Source organism: Pteropus vampyrus, unplaced genomic scaffold (assembly GCF_000151845.1).
Source record: "Pteropus vampyrus isolate Shadow unplaced genomic scaffold, Pvam_2.0 Scaffold49, whole genome shotgun sequence".
NCBI lineage: Eukaryota > Metazoa > Chordata > Mammalia > Chiroptera > Pteropodidae > Pteropus > Pteropus vampyrus.
The window spans coordinates 6264740-6281429 of record NW_011888830.1 but is presented as its reverse complement, the minus strand read 5'-3'; the positions used below and the strand labels follow the sequence as shown (position 1 = coordinate 6281429).

Here is a 16690-nt window from a genome sequence, read left to right as displayed (position 1 = left end):
GGTGAGGACAGGAACAAATAAACCTATATCATGTTTGAGCCGCTATACACTTAGCAGTCGATTTGCTACTATGGTCCAGTATTATCCTAATACACAAGCTGCGAGGAGGACTTTTCAAAAACTACAAGGGTTTCAAGACCCCCCCGGTACACAGCACTCTCATCTTGCTCAAGAAATGGAAAGCGACTGATAACACTCATGGCCAGCAACATCTATGACAAGAGGAATGGCGAGAAACGAGCTTCTTACGTTTTTGAAGCAGAAGGGAGGTGCTTCTTCTGTTCCATGCTGCTTGTGATAATCTGCCCAGTCAAAGTCCGGACCAGGGTAGCCTGTGCAGGACAAAACACCAACACAACAGCCTTAATCAAGCGAGTTCTCAGACCAATGAGCAGCTTTACGGTGTGTCACTCATAAGGGGTGCAAGGGTAGGCCCCCGAAAGATGAAGCTCTTCCTTAAGTCTGAGAGCACATCAGATTTCATGAGGGTCGAATGAAACACTTTTTTCCCCCCCTTTCTTGATTCATTTCATTTTGGGACGGGGGCAGGGGACTGCAGTTATACCATATATGTCCATCATGACCACCACGAGAAGACACGGGAGAGGGTGAGAAAAAGCAGTTCTAAACCATAAAATAAGAAAGGCGCTGGGCGTGTGGCCTGACCTAGATAGGAAAATACCTCTTTATGAGTATCTGCATTTCCTGTGAACACGGGATGGCACGGGAAATGACAAAGACGGTATCAATTAGGATTAACAGATACTATACATTTTGTTAGGATTAAAGAAATGATACTCTACACTTCGTTTAGTGTTCTCTCTTTATTGGTTTAAGTGTGTGTAAAATAAATCTATAAGCAGTTTAAGTATATTTTTGATGCAAAAGAAATCAGGGGGATCTCTCCCCTCCCCCATATTGTCAGAAATTCACACCTGCAAATTCGCTTAACATGGGGACTTTGGTTACTGAATCCCACGGTTGCAGGGTGACTACCGAAATTCTTTTCTTTCTTTCTTTCTTTAATTTATTTATTTTAATTAGTTTCAAGTATGTAGTACATTGGTTAGACATCTATACAGTTCATAAAACGATCCCCCCAATTGCTCCCTCCCTCCCCTGGCCCTCCATCTAGCCAACGTATTAATGCTGACTGCGTTCCCTCTCCCGTGCTTCCCATCCCCGTGACAATCTATCAACTACTAATTTGTATTTCTTTAACCCTTCACCCCATTCTTTATTAAAGAAAAGGTGCCAGATGCCTCCTACCTTCAAATGTACCCACAAGTACAAAACAGTATTCTTTTCATTAAGGAGGCTGACCTCACCCAATGTTTATAAAGATGGGGGCTTAATGGGAAAGGCAGCTGTCCTCCTCTGGCCTGGAATGGACCCTGAGCCTCCCACGCCCTGCTGACCATCACGGCACTGGGACCTCCTTCCTTAGAAGACATCCCCGTCATTCTACACTGACTGACAATCTCTCATTTCTCTCCAACAAGGAGGCAAAAAGTCTCAGGGTTTCGAGACGCTGTGTACTCTTTCTAGCTAGTTCTGAACAGGTTCTGCACATCTGCCACCCGCCATGCCCCGGCCACTTGCCCCAGAGCCGTTCCTCCAGCCAAATGCTCTTGCATCAGAGGCTTCTGGAAGGGATCAAACCACCTTTCTTCTAAATATTCAAAAGCAAAACAAAAACAAAGTAATGCGAGTTTCTGTACAATTAACATAAGCCTCCACTTTGAAGGCAGTGCTCTGAAACTTTTGGATCAAATTCTCAGATGCGTATCTCTTCCCTGGACCTCTGCCACTCCCTTCGTTGATTTTGTGAGTGAGGAAATCTCACCAAAGTCATGGGGGAAGGGGAAAATTGGGGGGAAAAACTGATATAAATGGATAGTAAAGTATGTTTTGATAGACATGAAATCTAGGTATTTTTCATGGTCAATACCTGTTCAGATAAAACTTTTCAACTTAGAAGTCACCTCGACTGCCCTGATTGACATTTAGCTGGGTTTTCTGTAACCACGCTCATAACCCCCAACCTCCAATGGGCTTCGAGCCACTCCACAAAATGTCAGGCTCCTCGGTTTCCTGAATCAACATTCGCTGCTCTGGATCCAGTCTTCAAGGCTCTCCACGAAGAGCCATTTTTAATCTAATACTTTCAAGAGATAACTAAGTCTTGCTGGGTACGTAAGCAACAATGAATTATCTTGGCCCTAGAATGCTCTCATTTCCCTGAATATTTGAACAACCTAGAATTCTCTTCTTCTTCCTTCTCTTGGGGACCTTTATTCACTTCATCACTTAAAATTCTTTTTCCTTCAGGCTGATAATGAGCTCTCTTTGTAAGGCAGTTTTGTGACAGCTCAGAAAATAACTGCTACATAAAAACAAATTGCTATGGCTTGTATAATAGAGACAGCAGGGGTCAATTATACTCATTAATCAACAAAGACAGAACAAGAAGTACTAAGGCTTAACTGCAGCCAGGAGGGAGAAAAACGAAAAACAAACAAAAAAAAAAACATGTTTTAAACCTAAGCGGGAGGAAAATAACAGAGGAGACAAGAAAATAAAAGGAACTGGAAAGCCTTTGGGCCGTTAAAATTTGCAACAAGCTGCTATAGGAGGCTGCTGAACTGCCACCACCAGAGTTGACTTAAGATTTTATTAGTATTTATTCTGAAGTTCCAACTGTTACAGATCCAAAGGGGGGACAGGTCGATGACCCGTTTCCATGTGACACAAATGAACTGACATAAAACAGCTCCGCTTGCAAACACTGCAGTTGGCGGTGCAAGTTCACGGCTCTTCGGAAAAACAATTTGGCAGTAACAATGTTCATGAACTCTGACACGATTTCATTTCTGGGAATGTATCCCATAAGAACTCTAAAAAGTGAAAAAGCATTATATGTGAAGATACGATGGCATTTTTACTGATAATACTGGTGATGGGGCAACGGGGACTTTACATCCAAATGTAAGAAATAGTATGAAATTTATCTAATCCATGAAAAGTTATGCAGGCATGAAACTGTACAGAAATGTTTGTTTAATGTATACGATAATGTTTGTTTAAAAAAAAAGCCATGAATAATGATTGCTACAGTTTTAGATGAAAAGATTGGTACAAGCATATACAGAATTATAAAATTTATATTAAAAATATGCAACGAAAAAGGCCAGAGGCAATGTAAGAAAAACTTAACGGTAAATATCAAAATAATTATCTAGCTAGTGGAACTCCTGGATACTTTTTTCTTCTACCTCTTGGCATTTTCTAAGTGGTCACCAATGATCATGAATTATTTCAATAATAAGAATTATTTGAAAGCATAGCATCTTTGCTCTAGTTGAAAAGATAGTCTAGGGATGGGTCAATCAATCGAGTGTCAATTCAGTCCATGGAAGACACCATGACTGCCTCCCCATAGCTGTCCTCCCGCTCCTAGTGTGCTAACAGAATCAGATCATACCATCGCTACAGGAAGTTAGGCCTCAGTACCAGGAAGTGACTCCCGATAACCCTGAGACAATCGTGGTGGCCTCAGGGCCCTTGCCGGGGACTTGGGATGAAGGGGAGGAAAAGGGTTAAAAAAACAAACAAACAAACAAAAACCCTCTCTAACAAAAGAGACCCGAAGAGTGAGAGCTGCTCTTCTATGATGGGTGGATATGAAAAAAAAAAAATTTGCAGTCTTAATAAAGAATAAAATCAGCAAAAGAATATCATGTTTGCCATCTAGCTGACTGGCAAAATGAAAAACAACAGGATGAGTCCGCCACTATAAAGGCTGTTGGGAACATACTTTTATGCGGTTCTGGTCTACGTGTATCTCGAAAAACCATTACAGGTGCCAATTTGGCAACACGTGTCATAATCTTTAGGAAGGTGTTTAGTCTCCAACCCAGCCATTTGTTCAGGCACACGTTCACTCATTTAGAAATATTTAGTAGGTGCATGCTATAGGCCGGGCATGGTTCTAATGCTGGGGATACAGATGTGAACGACGAAACCAGCAAAGACCCTTTTCACAGAGCTCAGTGAAAGCAGACAGATAATTCTCAAATACGAAGTCAGATGACCACGAGGGCTACAGAGAGAAAGTGGCGGAGAGGCGGGGCTTCATGGAAGACGAAGGCCTCAGCGAAAAGTCGAAATGTAGAATTGTTGAGGAAGCGAGCCATGTGGCCATCTGGGGCAGGGGTGTGCCAGACAGAGGGACAAAAAGCAAAATGCTAGCAGAAAATTGCCAGTCGGAAAAAGATAACGTAATAAAACGTCCACTTTTCTAAACTAACCTATAAATCCAATGCAATGGCAATTAAAATCCAATGGGTCATTTTTAAGAGCTGTACAAATCGATTCTAAAACTCATGCACAAAAATAACCAAGATGGCTTTGGAAAGGAAGGCAAGGCGGAGAGTTTCCCTTAACAGACATCGAGACTTAATATAAATTAAAATCAATTTTTAAAAGCGAGGTATTTGGGCAGGGATGGACAAACAGATCAACGAAGCCGAGTAACTAAGAACGGGATACGGTTCACATCCACGAAGGGGCTTGATAGACACGCCAGCGGTGACACTACAAATCAGAGAGGACACGGCAGACGACTCAACTGATGATACTGAGACAAACTGGTGAATTTGAAAACCCAATTCGATTCAAGCAAAAAAACGAAATTGTTTTCTTTCCTCGTGCCATGAAAAAAATTAGCTCCAAATAGATGAAAGCAAAAAGTGAAAAAACAAAACTGCGAGACTGTAAAAGACAGCACAGACGAACATCGGCAGGAAGCGTTTCTGAAGGCGTGTAAACAAATCACAAGAGGAAAGATGGATTTTGACTGTGTTCCAGTTTAATGCTTCAACATAACATGAAACACCATCAAAGAGGGAAGATGGGCATAAAGGATCATGGGAGAGAGGAGGAGGGGGATAGGACAGGGGCAGGACAGGGCAGGACAAATTCTTTCAGTGCTCAGCAAATATTTACCAAGACCACACCGTTCTAGTTACCGGGGGACGCGCAGAGAACAAGACAAAAATGCCCGCTCTCGTGGGTTGTTCGTTTTGGTGGAGATGGATTTGAAAAAAGACCAAAGATTTTACAAAAGATAAAAGTGGAGAAAAGCCATGCAGGGAAGCAGATAAAGCCACTGAGGGTGGCGATTTGCGACTGGCATTAAATAGGGCGGCCGAGAAAGCCCACCTCCAAAAGCGACGCTGGGGTCAAGCCTGAGGAAGGGGACAGTGAGTGCCAGGGTCCTAAGGAAGAGGCGTGTGCCATGCTCCAGGTGGGGCTGCCTGGGGTACATCTTAGGACGTGAGGCCAGACAGAGAACTGGTGGGCACTGCAGGCGGCTGTCATGACCTGGGCTTGGCCACGGGGTGAGGTGGGACGGTCCGGGGCAGCCCGGGCAGGGGAGGGCTACGTGCGGTTCACATGCGAACACCGTCGGTCTGACTGCAGTTCGCCAGGCGGGGCTGAAAGCAGACGCGGGCCGGGGCCCGTGCGGTGGCGTGGTCAGGCCCTGACAACGGCGACGGGACTCGCTGATGGTCCAGACACGGGGCGTGAGAAAGAGAGCCGAGGATGACTCGGTCCTCGATTACAACCGCAAAGCTTTACTGCGTTGTTTAAAGATCTGAACCAAATGTGGCAAAATATTAGCACGTGTTCAATCGAGGCAGCAGATCCACGAGCCTGTGCTTCTTCTCTGCCCCCTTTGGGAGGTCGGAAACGTGACACAGTACAGAATGGACGGAGGTCACCAGACAATGTCTGAGGTTTTTCTCTCGGAAGAGAGAACACCAATTAGAGCTCGCTACTACTGTGCATCTTGATAACGATTAAACCACACTTTTGCTTTCTAAATCGTGTTCAGAGTTTCTGAGTCGATCCGGATGACCAGCTAGTAGGGACGAAGAGCTGAAGTAAGCGACGTACTTCCGCCTGCGCTCACACGTTTTTCAACAGCAATTGGAAGGCTGACCCGTTGTTACAGAGACCCCTGAGTGGGAGGTTCTCTCCACTAATTCTGTGGCTAATCTCGGATGCTACATGCCAAAGAGGTCAACAAAATAATTTAAAAATAGCAAGCCATGGTTGATAACCTGTACACATTTCGACTTAGGTGGTTTATTTACTTATTTGGTTATTACTTACGGTGCCTACAATATTGAATCGTTGTTTACCACGATTAAGGAAACGAAGCAACATCTCCAAGGTTCTGTCCTTGGCTTACTTGCTCTTGGGCACTGAAAAATTTCTATCCATTCTAGCTTAGACTATTTGTTTCTAGGGTCTGGGGACAGACTTTAAAAAAAAAATCGAAATGGAGTTAAAACAATGTCAGGATGGACCTATTTTTCTGCAGCTCTCCTGTACCAAGGAGATGTCTTTTGTTTCATCAGCTGGTTCCCACCGACTGGAGAATGAATGGGCTATCATTTTCCTCTTAAGCAACACGCTGTAATTGTAAGCAACGTTTTACAGTTCTGATGGAAATCTAAACAGTATAACACCCTCGTGGAAAAGAGACACGTAAGAAAACATCTAAACATTCCTCAGCATGTGTGATATGCTACGTACGCTCTCTATAAAGCTCAGGATTTAAGTTAAAAACAACAGGCTTTTTTATTAAAAAAAAAAGTATATACTTCCGTACATTAATAAAACAAAGAACGGTGTTTGAAAAAATTCTACAGCACGATGCCCGGCCCTGGTGTGACACGTAAGACCTGTAACAAATTACCTCGAAGGAAAACCATTAAATCACCATTAAGGGATCACCACCATCACCACCTCTGAACTTTCATTCGTTTTAATTACAAAAACGAATACACTCGACTTTCACGAAATGATAAGGGAGCTCAATAAATAAAGCCGTGACTTTGCGCGATGTGCAAACACTTGGAAAATTATACCCGAGAAGTGAAATTCTCCAAAGCCTATGACAGACTGACCATTTCAGTCATGGGGATGCAATGGTCCTCTGACACCAGCTAGCCCAGCATCAAGCCACCAAGAGGCCACAAAATCCCCGAGGAGGACGGCTTTATGAGGACACCAGCCAGTGAGAGAACGGGGGGTGAGTGTGAGTTTGGTTATGCGGAAAAAGCGCTAGATTCAGGATCTTCAGACCGGGGTTTTATGCCAACTTCTGCCTCACGACTTGAGAAGTTATTTAGCATAACCGAGCTTTCCTTGCCCCCTACAGAAAGTGATCGGAGTTGATGAGGTATCTTTAAGATCTCTTTCAGTGATAAAAGTCCTCTGCCTTTAATAATATGTGTTTATTTTTGAAGAGAGACTATATTACTGTAGATTAAAAAAATAGAAAGTTTTGAGAAATATTCTGTTAAAAGTCTCACTTCTACCCTGCACCCATAAAGAAGTTATTGTTTTCATTTGTTTCTGATGTCTCCTTTCAGAGCTTCTTTACAGAAATATGCGCAAACGCAAGCAGATATTCTTATTTACCTCTTTTTTGCCAAAAAGACGTCATATCGGTACACAGATGTTCCTCATTTTTTTTAACAACTGCTTAGTTTTGATTATATGAATTTTCAAAATCTATTTAATCAGTCTCATACAGAGAGGCTTTGAAATTTTTCCAGTCTTTCATTACTATACCTCATGCTGCAAAAAAAAACAAACAAAAAAAACCCCCACAAACTGTTATGCATATTACCTGTACAGTATAGCTTTAGGAGAAGCTTCCAGAAGCGGAACCGTTGGTTGGGTCAGTGGGTAAAATGCATTTACAATTTTAGTAGAACGTGCCCAAATGCCTCAAAGATAGTTGTACCTACCTGTACTCTCCCAAGCAAGTCTAGAATCCTCCAAGCTCGCATCAAAACTTCTCTTTCCCTTTTGAATTTCTACCTCGCCTAATACATGCATGCCACCTTAACATGAGTTTTAACTGGCATCTCTCTTATTATAACGAGTTTGCGTAAGAGTCTTCATGTTTCCTTCAGTGGGAACAAGCAGTTCATATTCGGAATTATTTCTGTAAGTGGCTCATCTTCGTCTTACTGGTTTAAAGCTCTACTATTTTGAAGACAAGAGTCCCCAGCCAAAACCCAATCCCCAGAGATTGCCGCCGACACCTTGATGTATGATAGCCATCACTTCCCGAATGCGTTAAGTGTTAAAAAGAAAAAAAAAAAAAAACATTATCACTGAGATTCTCCTATTGGAAGGTATAACCACTATTACTCAATATTCTCCATCTAAAATATAATATCCACGAAAACCTTTTCCTTTGTGTGTGTGTGTCAATTTGCAAAAGTTAAGCTTCATTTCAGTAAGGGAAAGGATAGTTTGGAAGATTGCCCGAAGACAATTTCATGTCACTAAATGTCACAAAGACTTGAGTGGTAGAAAAGAAATGATAATTGAGGCTAAATAGTAAGTAAGAGAAAGCGTAAGATAGAAAAACATGTCTAAATATATTTGTACAGTCATTTCATTGCATGTGTAAGAGTTCGATACATTAATGTAAAACAATTTTCTTAATATCGTGAAGTGCAATTACCCGAAGAGGCACACGCATTTTCCTAATCAATATTCAAGCTATGTCGACAATCTCTTTTCTGAAAACTACCTTTAACAGTTACAGTTCACAGGAAATGAATTTAAAAATTCTAAAAGTACTGGCAAACATGAAACCTCTGCCACAATAAAATAACCAAGCAGCCGAAATGCATGTGTTAATATTCTTCCTTCTTTTCCACTATGTGAGGAAATCCTCCATTATTTTTGTTAATTCTTAAAAAGATCCTATCACTCACGAGAAATTTACAAAGCCCAAGCAGGCAGCATTTTAGACATCTAGAAAAAGTCCTTCTTCCAGGACATGGAACCCATCCACACACAGGGTTTGATTAGAGAGTCACCAGGAAAGAGACGCGGCTCGAGAGGCTTTCGAACTCCACAAGGGTCCTGTCGCTGAAATTTCACGACGGGAGAAGACTTCCCCTCTTACCTTCTACCCAGAGATTGTTTATAACATAAAACCCGCACAGTCATTGCGAGGGAGGGGAAGGATACTGAGACTCTGGTCATCTCTCTGATGCTGCGGGGTACAGGTAGGAGAGCACAGGGGACCCCTTGGACGGTCCTGAACGTGGAAACACCGTGGCTTGGCCAGAGTCATTTGTGAGAACTAAGGGGAAAACAAAAACCTCACTACACTGGACCAGAACCACCCCCCACCCCGCCCCGCCCTGTGACTCACTCCACCTGTGGCTTTGGGCGGGTCATGTGAACCCTCCGTGACCAGGTTTCCTCACAGGGCAATCCTCGTGGTGAGGACTAAGTGAGCGTGGCACTTAGAACGGCACGAACGGCCTCACGTTCTAATTGGGCCGCGTTGCGTCACCACGGAACCTCGAAGTGAAGCATCAGCTCACACTCGACAGCGTCTCCTCCGTGATCCCGATGCACACGGGGGAAAAGCGAGGATACACGCTGAAGGTCTATCAGGGCAGCCCGGTCACAGGTCACCTAGCACGGCGCTATGAAAGGTGGCACGTGGTATGCGACAGTCACCGGGGACGCTGGAACCAAGCCCGCGGGATCAATTATCTCTCAATACGGTTAACGCCGCAAGTGAACCAGGAGCTGGTGAGTTGCAAAGGTGAGCACGAAACCCCTGCCTTACTCGTGGTTACCTGTCAACATGCCCCCAGCAGTTTATTTTTCTAATCTCTTCCAATTTTCTCTTCTCTTGGTCTCTGTATTTCTTCCCCATCCTCTCTTCTTTCATTTTGCTGCTTTCTTCCCTGAATAAACCTTGGACCTGAAAGGTTTATTCTGCTACTAAACTTACAGCATGGTTCGTGGATCCCAACAGAAAATTATGTTAGTGCAACCTGGTTCCCAATTTAATTATTTTAATGTATTATAGCATCAGTTAGTCGGCTATCTGGGAGAGACTGGGCTCTGGGGAAAATTTGAAAAAAAAAAAATGATTTATCGGAAATTAAAACGTGAAGGATGCCTTCCTCGGCATTTTATGGCATTTTTCAAGCCAGCTCATAGACACTCTGAAGTCTTTAACCTCACCCACTTAGTGACACAGTGCCCTCTGTCACTAACAGCACAGACGCCAACCACACAATCCCAGACGGGGAGCCATGCCTCACAGGAAGGACCGAGAAGTTCTAGACTACCTGCCTCACCAAGGATGCTGTAACAGACTCCTGCATCGAGCTAACCACGAAACAAACGCACTATTTTCTCACTGCTTCTACATGGGTTACAACGTAAACTTCCCCGATCAACAAAGGTGTCACTTCGGTGACAACACGACACCCTCCCGAGTCACCCAAACCCTGCGAATTTCCACAGGACACAAACCTTTGGGAGGCGTGAGATTGACTCCGTTTTTAAGGCACCATTGCACGGGCAAAATCCCCAAGGAATCCGCGTGGCAGAGCATTGAGAGTTTGCTAGGTTCTCGTCTCAGGTCGTCAATAGTCACTTGAAAAAAATGATTGTTAAAAACCTGAAAGAAAAAAAAAAATAGAGCCACGAGTTAATTCCTCGGGATCACGTACAAGGCTAACGTGAAATACTGGCACAGTTTCCACACACAATAAATGTTACTTCATCAAAAACGGTTTGACCGCAAACTGGCAGTTTGATGAATATCACTAAATCGGTCCAGTTGTTAAAAAGTCAGAGATGATCACTGTGGTCATAATAATGAAAAGTAAACGAGTAAGTAGAATATATAGGAGATAGAGAATGGAAGGTCACCCGATAGTCACGGCTGATAGAAGGCCAAACTGATGAGGACAGACAGACAGACGGCAGCCCAGGGGAAAGCCACGGTGGGCACGGAAAGGCCACACGGGTGCTTCTGCGTCCATGGCGGGGACCCACGTCCTCACACCAGGTCGTTCAGGAACCACCGAGGCCTGGCACGGCGATGCCCCACCCTGCAGCCCACGAGGACAGAAGTCACGCTGGCCCTTACGCTGCGTCCTCACAGTCCGGCACCCACGCCGCTGCGAGTCTGTCCAATCGCAGTGTGTTTTCCAACATGCATCCCGAAAGTCGGTGCTGCTAGCCTGCTTTCCCAGCCACTCGGCTGGAGGAAAGGGCTCCCGCTCTGTCCCCCCGAAGCGTCAGGCTTGTGTCTCCGTCCTGAAAATTCTGATTTGTTCCCGTGGACTGATACCACGTCTTTCTCTTCCAACGGATCCTACATCCTTTGAGGACAGTGGCCTCTTCGTTACTCATCAAGGTGTTCCCACAATGCAGAGGAAACTCTCTGCACGCAGGAACTGGACCGTCATCCACTGACTCTAACAAAAAAAGCAGTCCACGAAGAAACAGGAACGGGGCTGCTGCTGGGAAGAGCGGGCCGCAAAAATCAGGCAGATCCCAAGAGTGAGCGGCATGATGGATTTAAAGAACCAAGTATGTGAAGCAGGCCAGGGAATAAAGAGCACTTTCTCAACTCCTAGGAAACCCCCGACATGCTCCCCAAGCTGGAATTCCTGGCTCCTCCCTTTACAAAATATTCTCTGGAAGCAATCAGTTTCAAAGCTAAGCAGGAGAGTAAACTCACTCTTGTTCATTTGTATGTGAATACGTAAATAGGCAGAATTCTACCGCTGAGTTTTGCCTTTGAAAATAGACTTTAAGGAGCAAAGGATCAGACTTCACCTTCCCAGGGGGGTCTCTGCCTGACAGTCCCTACTGAAAATCGCTTTTCCCTCCTACACACCAGCACCCTATCAGCCCCCTCCCTCCCCCACATCTAACACGGAACAAGCGCTATTCGCCTCCTTATTACTTCAAAGGAAAGCAAAATCAGTTCCTTCAAATCCTTCGGGGCCCACGTTCTCAAGCGGCTCAGAAACACTGGCCCACCCGGTCCAGAAACCACGGTTCTCGAACCGATGCCTAGAGCAGTTCCCCGACGTGGCCAAGACGTGCAGCCCAGAGCCAGCAGAAGCAGAAACGGAACCCGAGCCTCCCCATGCCCGTGTCCTCTGCTCTGAACGACGCGATGTGCTTCACAAGCATAGACGGCACTGTCACCGCCAACGCCCGTCAACGACTCTGCTCTTGAACACCAAACACATAACCGCCCTGTCCTGCTGAAGAGCGGTCCTTCCATACTGGATCTGCTACACACTCTTCCACCGTTTGCTTTAACGTCCTGTTTTTTTTTTTCTTCCACAGTTGTACCATCAAGAAAAAAGCCAAGGAAAATAAAAATGAAATTTTCGTTGTGATAAGCAATAATAGCACAGTGTATTATAGTCTCAAATAGAATATTCTAAAGCATTTTCCAATGTTTCATTATAAATATCTTTTCCGTTAAGAATATTCTGGTACTTTATTACACACAGATGAGTCTTGAACCAGCCGGGGAAGTGTTCATCCAAGTCCATGCCACATGGCCGATAAGAGGAGAGGTACATAGGAGAAGAATGACTTAAGTATTTTACCTTTGGTGCAAAGAGTAAGAAAAATGCAAATGAAAGTGTATCTTAAAAATCAGAGAAAATATCCTCCCCAGCCCCGCCCCAACAAGACTTTTGCAGAGAGAAAATCATTTATTGGGAAAACCAAACTACTGCCACTGGAAGTCTACCCAACGTGACAAAGACATTCGGGCTGAAAGTACTGATAATTAGCATCTAACATTCTAATATTATAGATTACAATTATTTGAAAGCATACACATGTGACTAAGCACATCTGTACCTGTTTGGCTTTTTTTTTTTTTTTAAATAAATTCCTGGTGAGGTTGACATTCTAGCCTCTTAGAATGAAGACAAGGCAATATATATCCAGATAAATGAGCAGCTGGCAACACTGTATCACCCGCCGCCTGAACAAAGGGGAATTCTGGTCAGGTTTCAAGAAAATATCACTCTTTAGTTTTGTACCAATGTGCAACAACCAGAATATACAATGAAGAACCCCAAAGGCCATTTCAAATAAAAAGGTTTTTAACGGATGGTGTATGAACTTGAGAGCATGCATTCCAACCCCAAGCTTATCATTCAAAGCATAAGTCAATGTTTTTTCTCATACGTAGTTGTTCTTTAAATAAATTAACAGTTATAAAAATAATTTATGTCCATTAAAGAAAAAAGCATTTCAAAAAGAAAAAAAAATTCATTATCACAGCCATTTACCATATTCTGTAATACACTGTCACCGGTGTTCCTCAAATTTTACCAAATCATAAATTAAAAAAAAAACAAAACACAACTCCAGGAATTTTAAAACATGCGTCACTGCATTAACAAATCCAGTCTCTTTCAGAAAAGAAGAAAATTGAATTGAATAAAAATTCGGAGATCAATCTGTGACATCCAAAAGGGTCATATTCTAACAATGTCTCTGGGTGTCATACATTTCAAGTCATTGTCCTCTGTTTGAAAAGTCCTGCTACAACTTGCTTGTGGGGTACCCCAGGGGTGTGACAGTAGAATTAGGAACACGTCTGATCATACCCCAAATACAGCTGAGACACTCTGCCATGTGACGTGCCATTAAAAAAACTTCTTTGTTTTACTTCCAAGGTCAAATCTATTCTTGCAATAAGGAGAGGAGAATAAATAGGCCCAATTGATTTCTTCATATTAATTATGTGTGACTATTTCTTTGGAAAAAGTGCTTCATCGATCAAGACTCTCAGGAAAAAATGCACAAAGTAGTCCTTTCTGCAAGCCGCCTACGATAAGGAAACACAAAAGCCCACAGCAGATAAACAATCAAGTTTTTCAAATACTTCGGAATCAAAATACAAATTCCTCTCTCTTCCTCTTGGATCACAGATTTTCAGATACTTGGATCACAGAATTTCAGAGAGACTGTTTCTCCACAGAAACCAAATGCAGTCTGATCAGCACAGCTGGTAAATGTTTCCAAAACAGAAAAGCAAGGGAAAGATGACAATAAATGTGAAATCAGAGATATCCTGCTGAATCAGGAAAGCATTCCTTTGAGCTTAAAAATGACCGACACTCCCAAACGACCACAGTGACAATCCGCTAAGGTCCACCCTGACCATCCTCTTCACACAAACAGTGTTTTCACATCCAAAGTTACGTATGCACAGCGAGCTCACGGAAAACGCGGCAATGTGCATGGCTTCAAAGAAAAAATGACACGCTTCCATTTTCTCTTCCGTGGTTATGTTGGAAATAAAGCTGTCGAAGGGTTCACTGGGCTTTCATTCAGGTTGGAGGGTGGCCCTCGCAAGAACTGGCCAAGTGGGCATTCTCTTTACCACGGCAGTTTGTAAGACACGAACTCCAGGTTCAGTTCTGCTTACATTTCCCCAGTAACATGGGTAAGATGACTGGACAAGTCCCCTGGGTCACGAGAGGCCTGTGGGGCCGAAGCAGTGGGACCAAGGTTTGGGTGAAAGCAGTTAATATTTCACTGAGCATTTACTTGTGCCAAGCAGGCACCTAATAATGTGATTCTCCACTTTTCTCAATGACACGAAGCAGATAGTGTAACACCTACTGTATAAATGTAAAAACTAAGGTTCTTAGAATACAAGTAATCTATTCACATAGTAATTAGCAAAGCTGGTTGGGATTTATCCGCAAAGCTGTTTCTTTAGAATGAAACATTCTGCCACCAAAGAATTAAAACATTAAACATTGCTTCAGCTGGCACCCATGAGACCGGAGTTTGAATCTACGGAGCTGACTTTTGGAATCTTCGATTAAATTCCCCCACGAGATGCACCAAAGGCCATCAACTAAAATGGATCGTTGGCTGAGTGTGCTAAGTCTGCTGGTTTCTCCCACCACTTAAAGAGATACTTAAGGTAGAAACCCGCACTGTAGATCTTACCACTGGTGACTTCATTGAGATTTCCTTGATGGAGATGGGAAAATTTTAACCTTAAAAGCCTAAACAGACCATAATAAAAATGCCTTTATGTGAAAAAGCCATTTCGTTTTATAGCTGCGGATCTCAGAAGCATCCCTTCCTTTAGCCGACGAAAGCAGATGATGAAAACACAGTAGAAATGCTGACTCGTGGCGATGGGAATCTGCTTTTCACCATTTCCAGGTGGCTCCAAAGTATCGATAGGTCATAATAACAATCAGAAAGTGCAGAAGCAGCAAGTTCACTGCCGTAAACTCATAGTCGTGGGTCTGGACCTCACGTATGAACCTGAGTGCCTACGTTCTGTACCATCAGAAGAAAAGTGAAATTCACCCATCCGGTCCAAGAGGAGACATCTGATTAGCCTCCCCCACACTACCAGCGACAGAGAGAGAGCTTCAGACAGTACTGGATGGGAGAGAAGGCCATCTGCCTTAAGTTTACTTGGCGTCGTGGCATATCCTGTGCGAGCATATTTCAGTAGAAAGGCTTATCAGATCCAGTCTGGGGGCTGAGGTAAAGTGTGAGGGAGAGAAACTCACCTTGGTCACTGATGCAGGACAGATAGAAAAGGGCTCGCTCAAGTTCACTGTTTCGAGCTTCATCCCAACTGTGAAGAAATGGCTTCGCAAATCTGCATGATCCTGCAGGGAAACAGATACAAATACTGAACGCGCTGGTATTGCAAATCAGCTCGATAACTGTCTGGATGCTGTCCTTGAACATTTTACTGGGCAACTGAAATCGGATTCAAAGAATTAACCCTCCCTGTTTCAAATTTCTAATTATTGCAAGATACTGCGGATTTAATTATTTTCTGCAAGTTAAATTGCTTTTCCAGGAGAGAGGAAACAGCCTTTGTGGCCATGCTTAAATTTACACAAAGCCAAAAATTCACAATGCTTTGCTTTGATCTTCCTAGGTGCTATGGCACAGCAGTTACAGAGGCGATCCGTCATCAAAAACACAGCAGCAACATCTTCAGGAAATGTGGCCTCGTGCCACTGGAGTTACTTCACAGGGCTTCAGCTAGTACCTCATGGGGGTATAGCGTGTCCCTGCCTCCTGATTCTGAGGACACACAGCTTATCGGTTGTTGGTGGCTAGCCAATGGTCTTGGAGATGTGTGCAAGCAAGGGTCCAAAACAGCCCTGCAGACAGTCAGAACCCGACTCCTGCTCAATGAAGATAAGCAATGCCCGTGTCTAATAGTCTGGCAGCTTCATAACCAGCTCACAACAACCTTATGTGTGTGAGATGGAGCTGTCCTGCCTTCTCACGAAAAAGAACGTCAATATCCACTTCAGCTGTACAGCAACAGGTGGAGCTGGCTGGACTCTGGACACCAGGATTTATCTTGCTGAACTGGAGGTCACGGTCTGTATAAAGAGTAGTGTTGGGTAAAGAAAGAGATTCGAGGCTTGCCCCTACAAATCAGTCTCGCCATCTCTAGATACATCAGTTGGGTGAGAAGCACAAAAATACCCGGGGAGCTATGACTTTCCTTTCTCTGTACAGTGGATTTTTAATTAATTCAACGACGCCATCCTACATCCAGTTCTGAGGATCGCACAGCGGCCACCGGGCTGTGCCTGCTCCCCACTCAAAAGCGGGGCGATGAGGTCGGTGTGTTACACGACACCAAAGAGGAACTGCCTAGAGAATTCTCCAGCACGCCACCGCTTTACGGGGGAGGGGACACAACACAACCGCCTGCAGAACCACGAGGACCGCTCACGTCACAGGTCGCCACGGCAGTCTGCAAACAGATGCACGGTAAGTGTTG

The 16690-nt window shown here is 43.9% G+C and overlaps 1 protein-coding gene across 1 annotated transcript in view; it reads right to left on the bottom strand.

The window, feature by feature from the left end:
• SFMBT2 (Scm like with four mbt domains 2) overlaps positions 1-16690 on the bottom strand; it is a 168521-nt gene that overhangs the window by 55512 nt on the left and 96319 nt on the right. Inside the window, exons 5-7 of the mRNA XM_011359659.2 lie at positions 15447-15548; positions 10384-10531; positions 250-332 (exon numbers count right to left, since the gene is read on the bottom strand). Coding sequence (XP_011357961.1) covers positions 250-332; positions 10384-10531; positions 15447-15548 — 333 coding nt within the window. The remainder of the gene's footprint in view (positions 1-249; positions 333-10383; positions 10532-15446; positions 15549-16690) is intronic.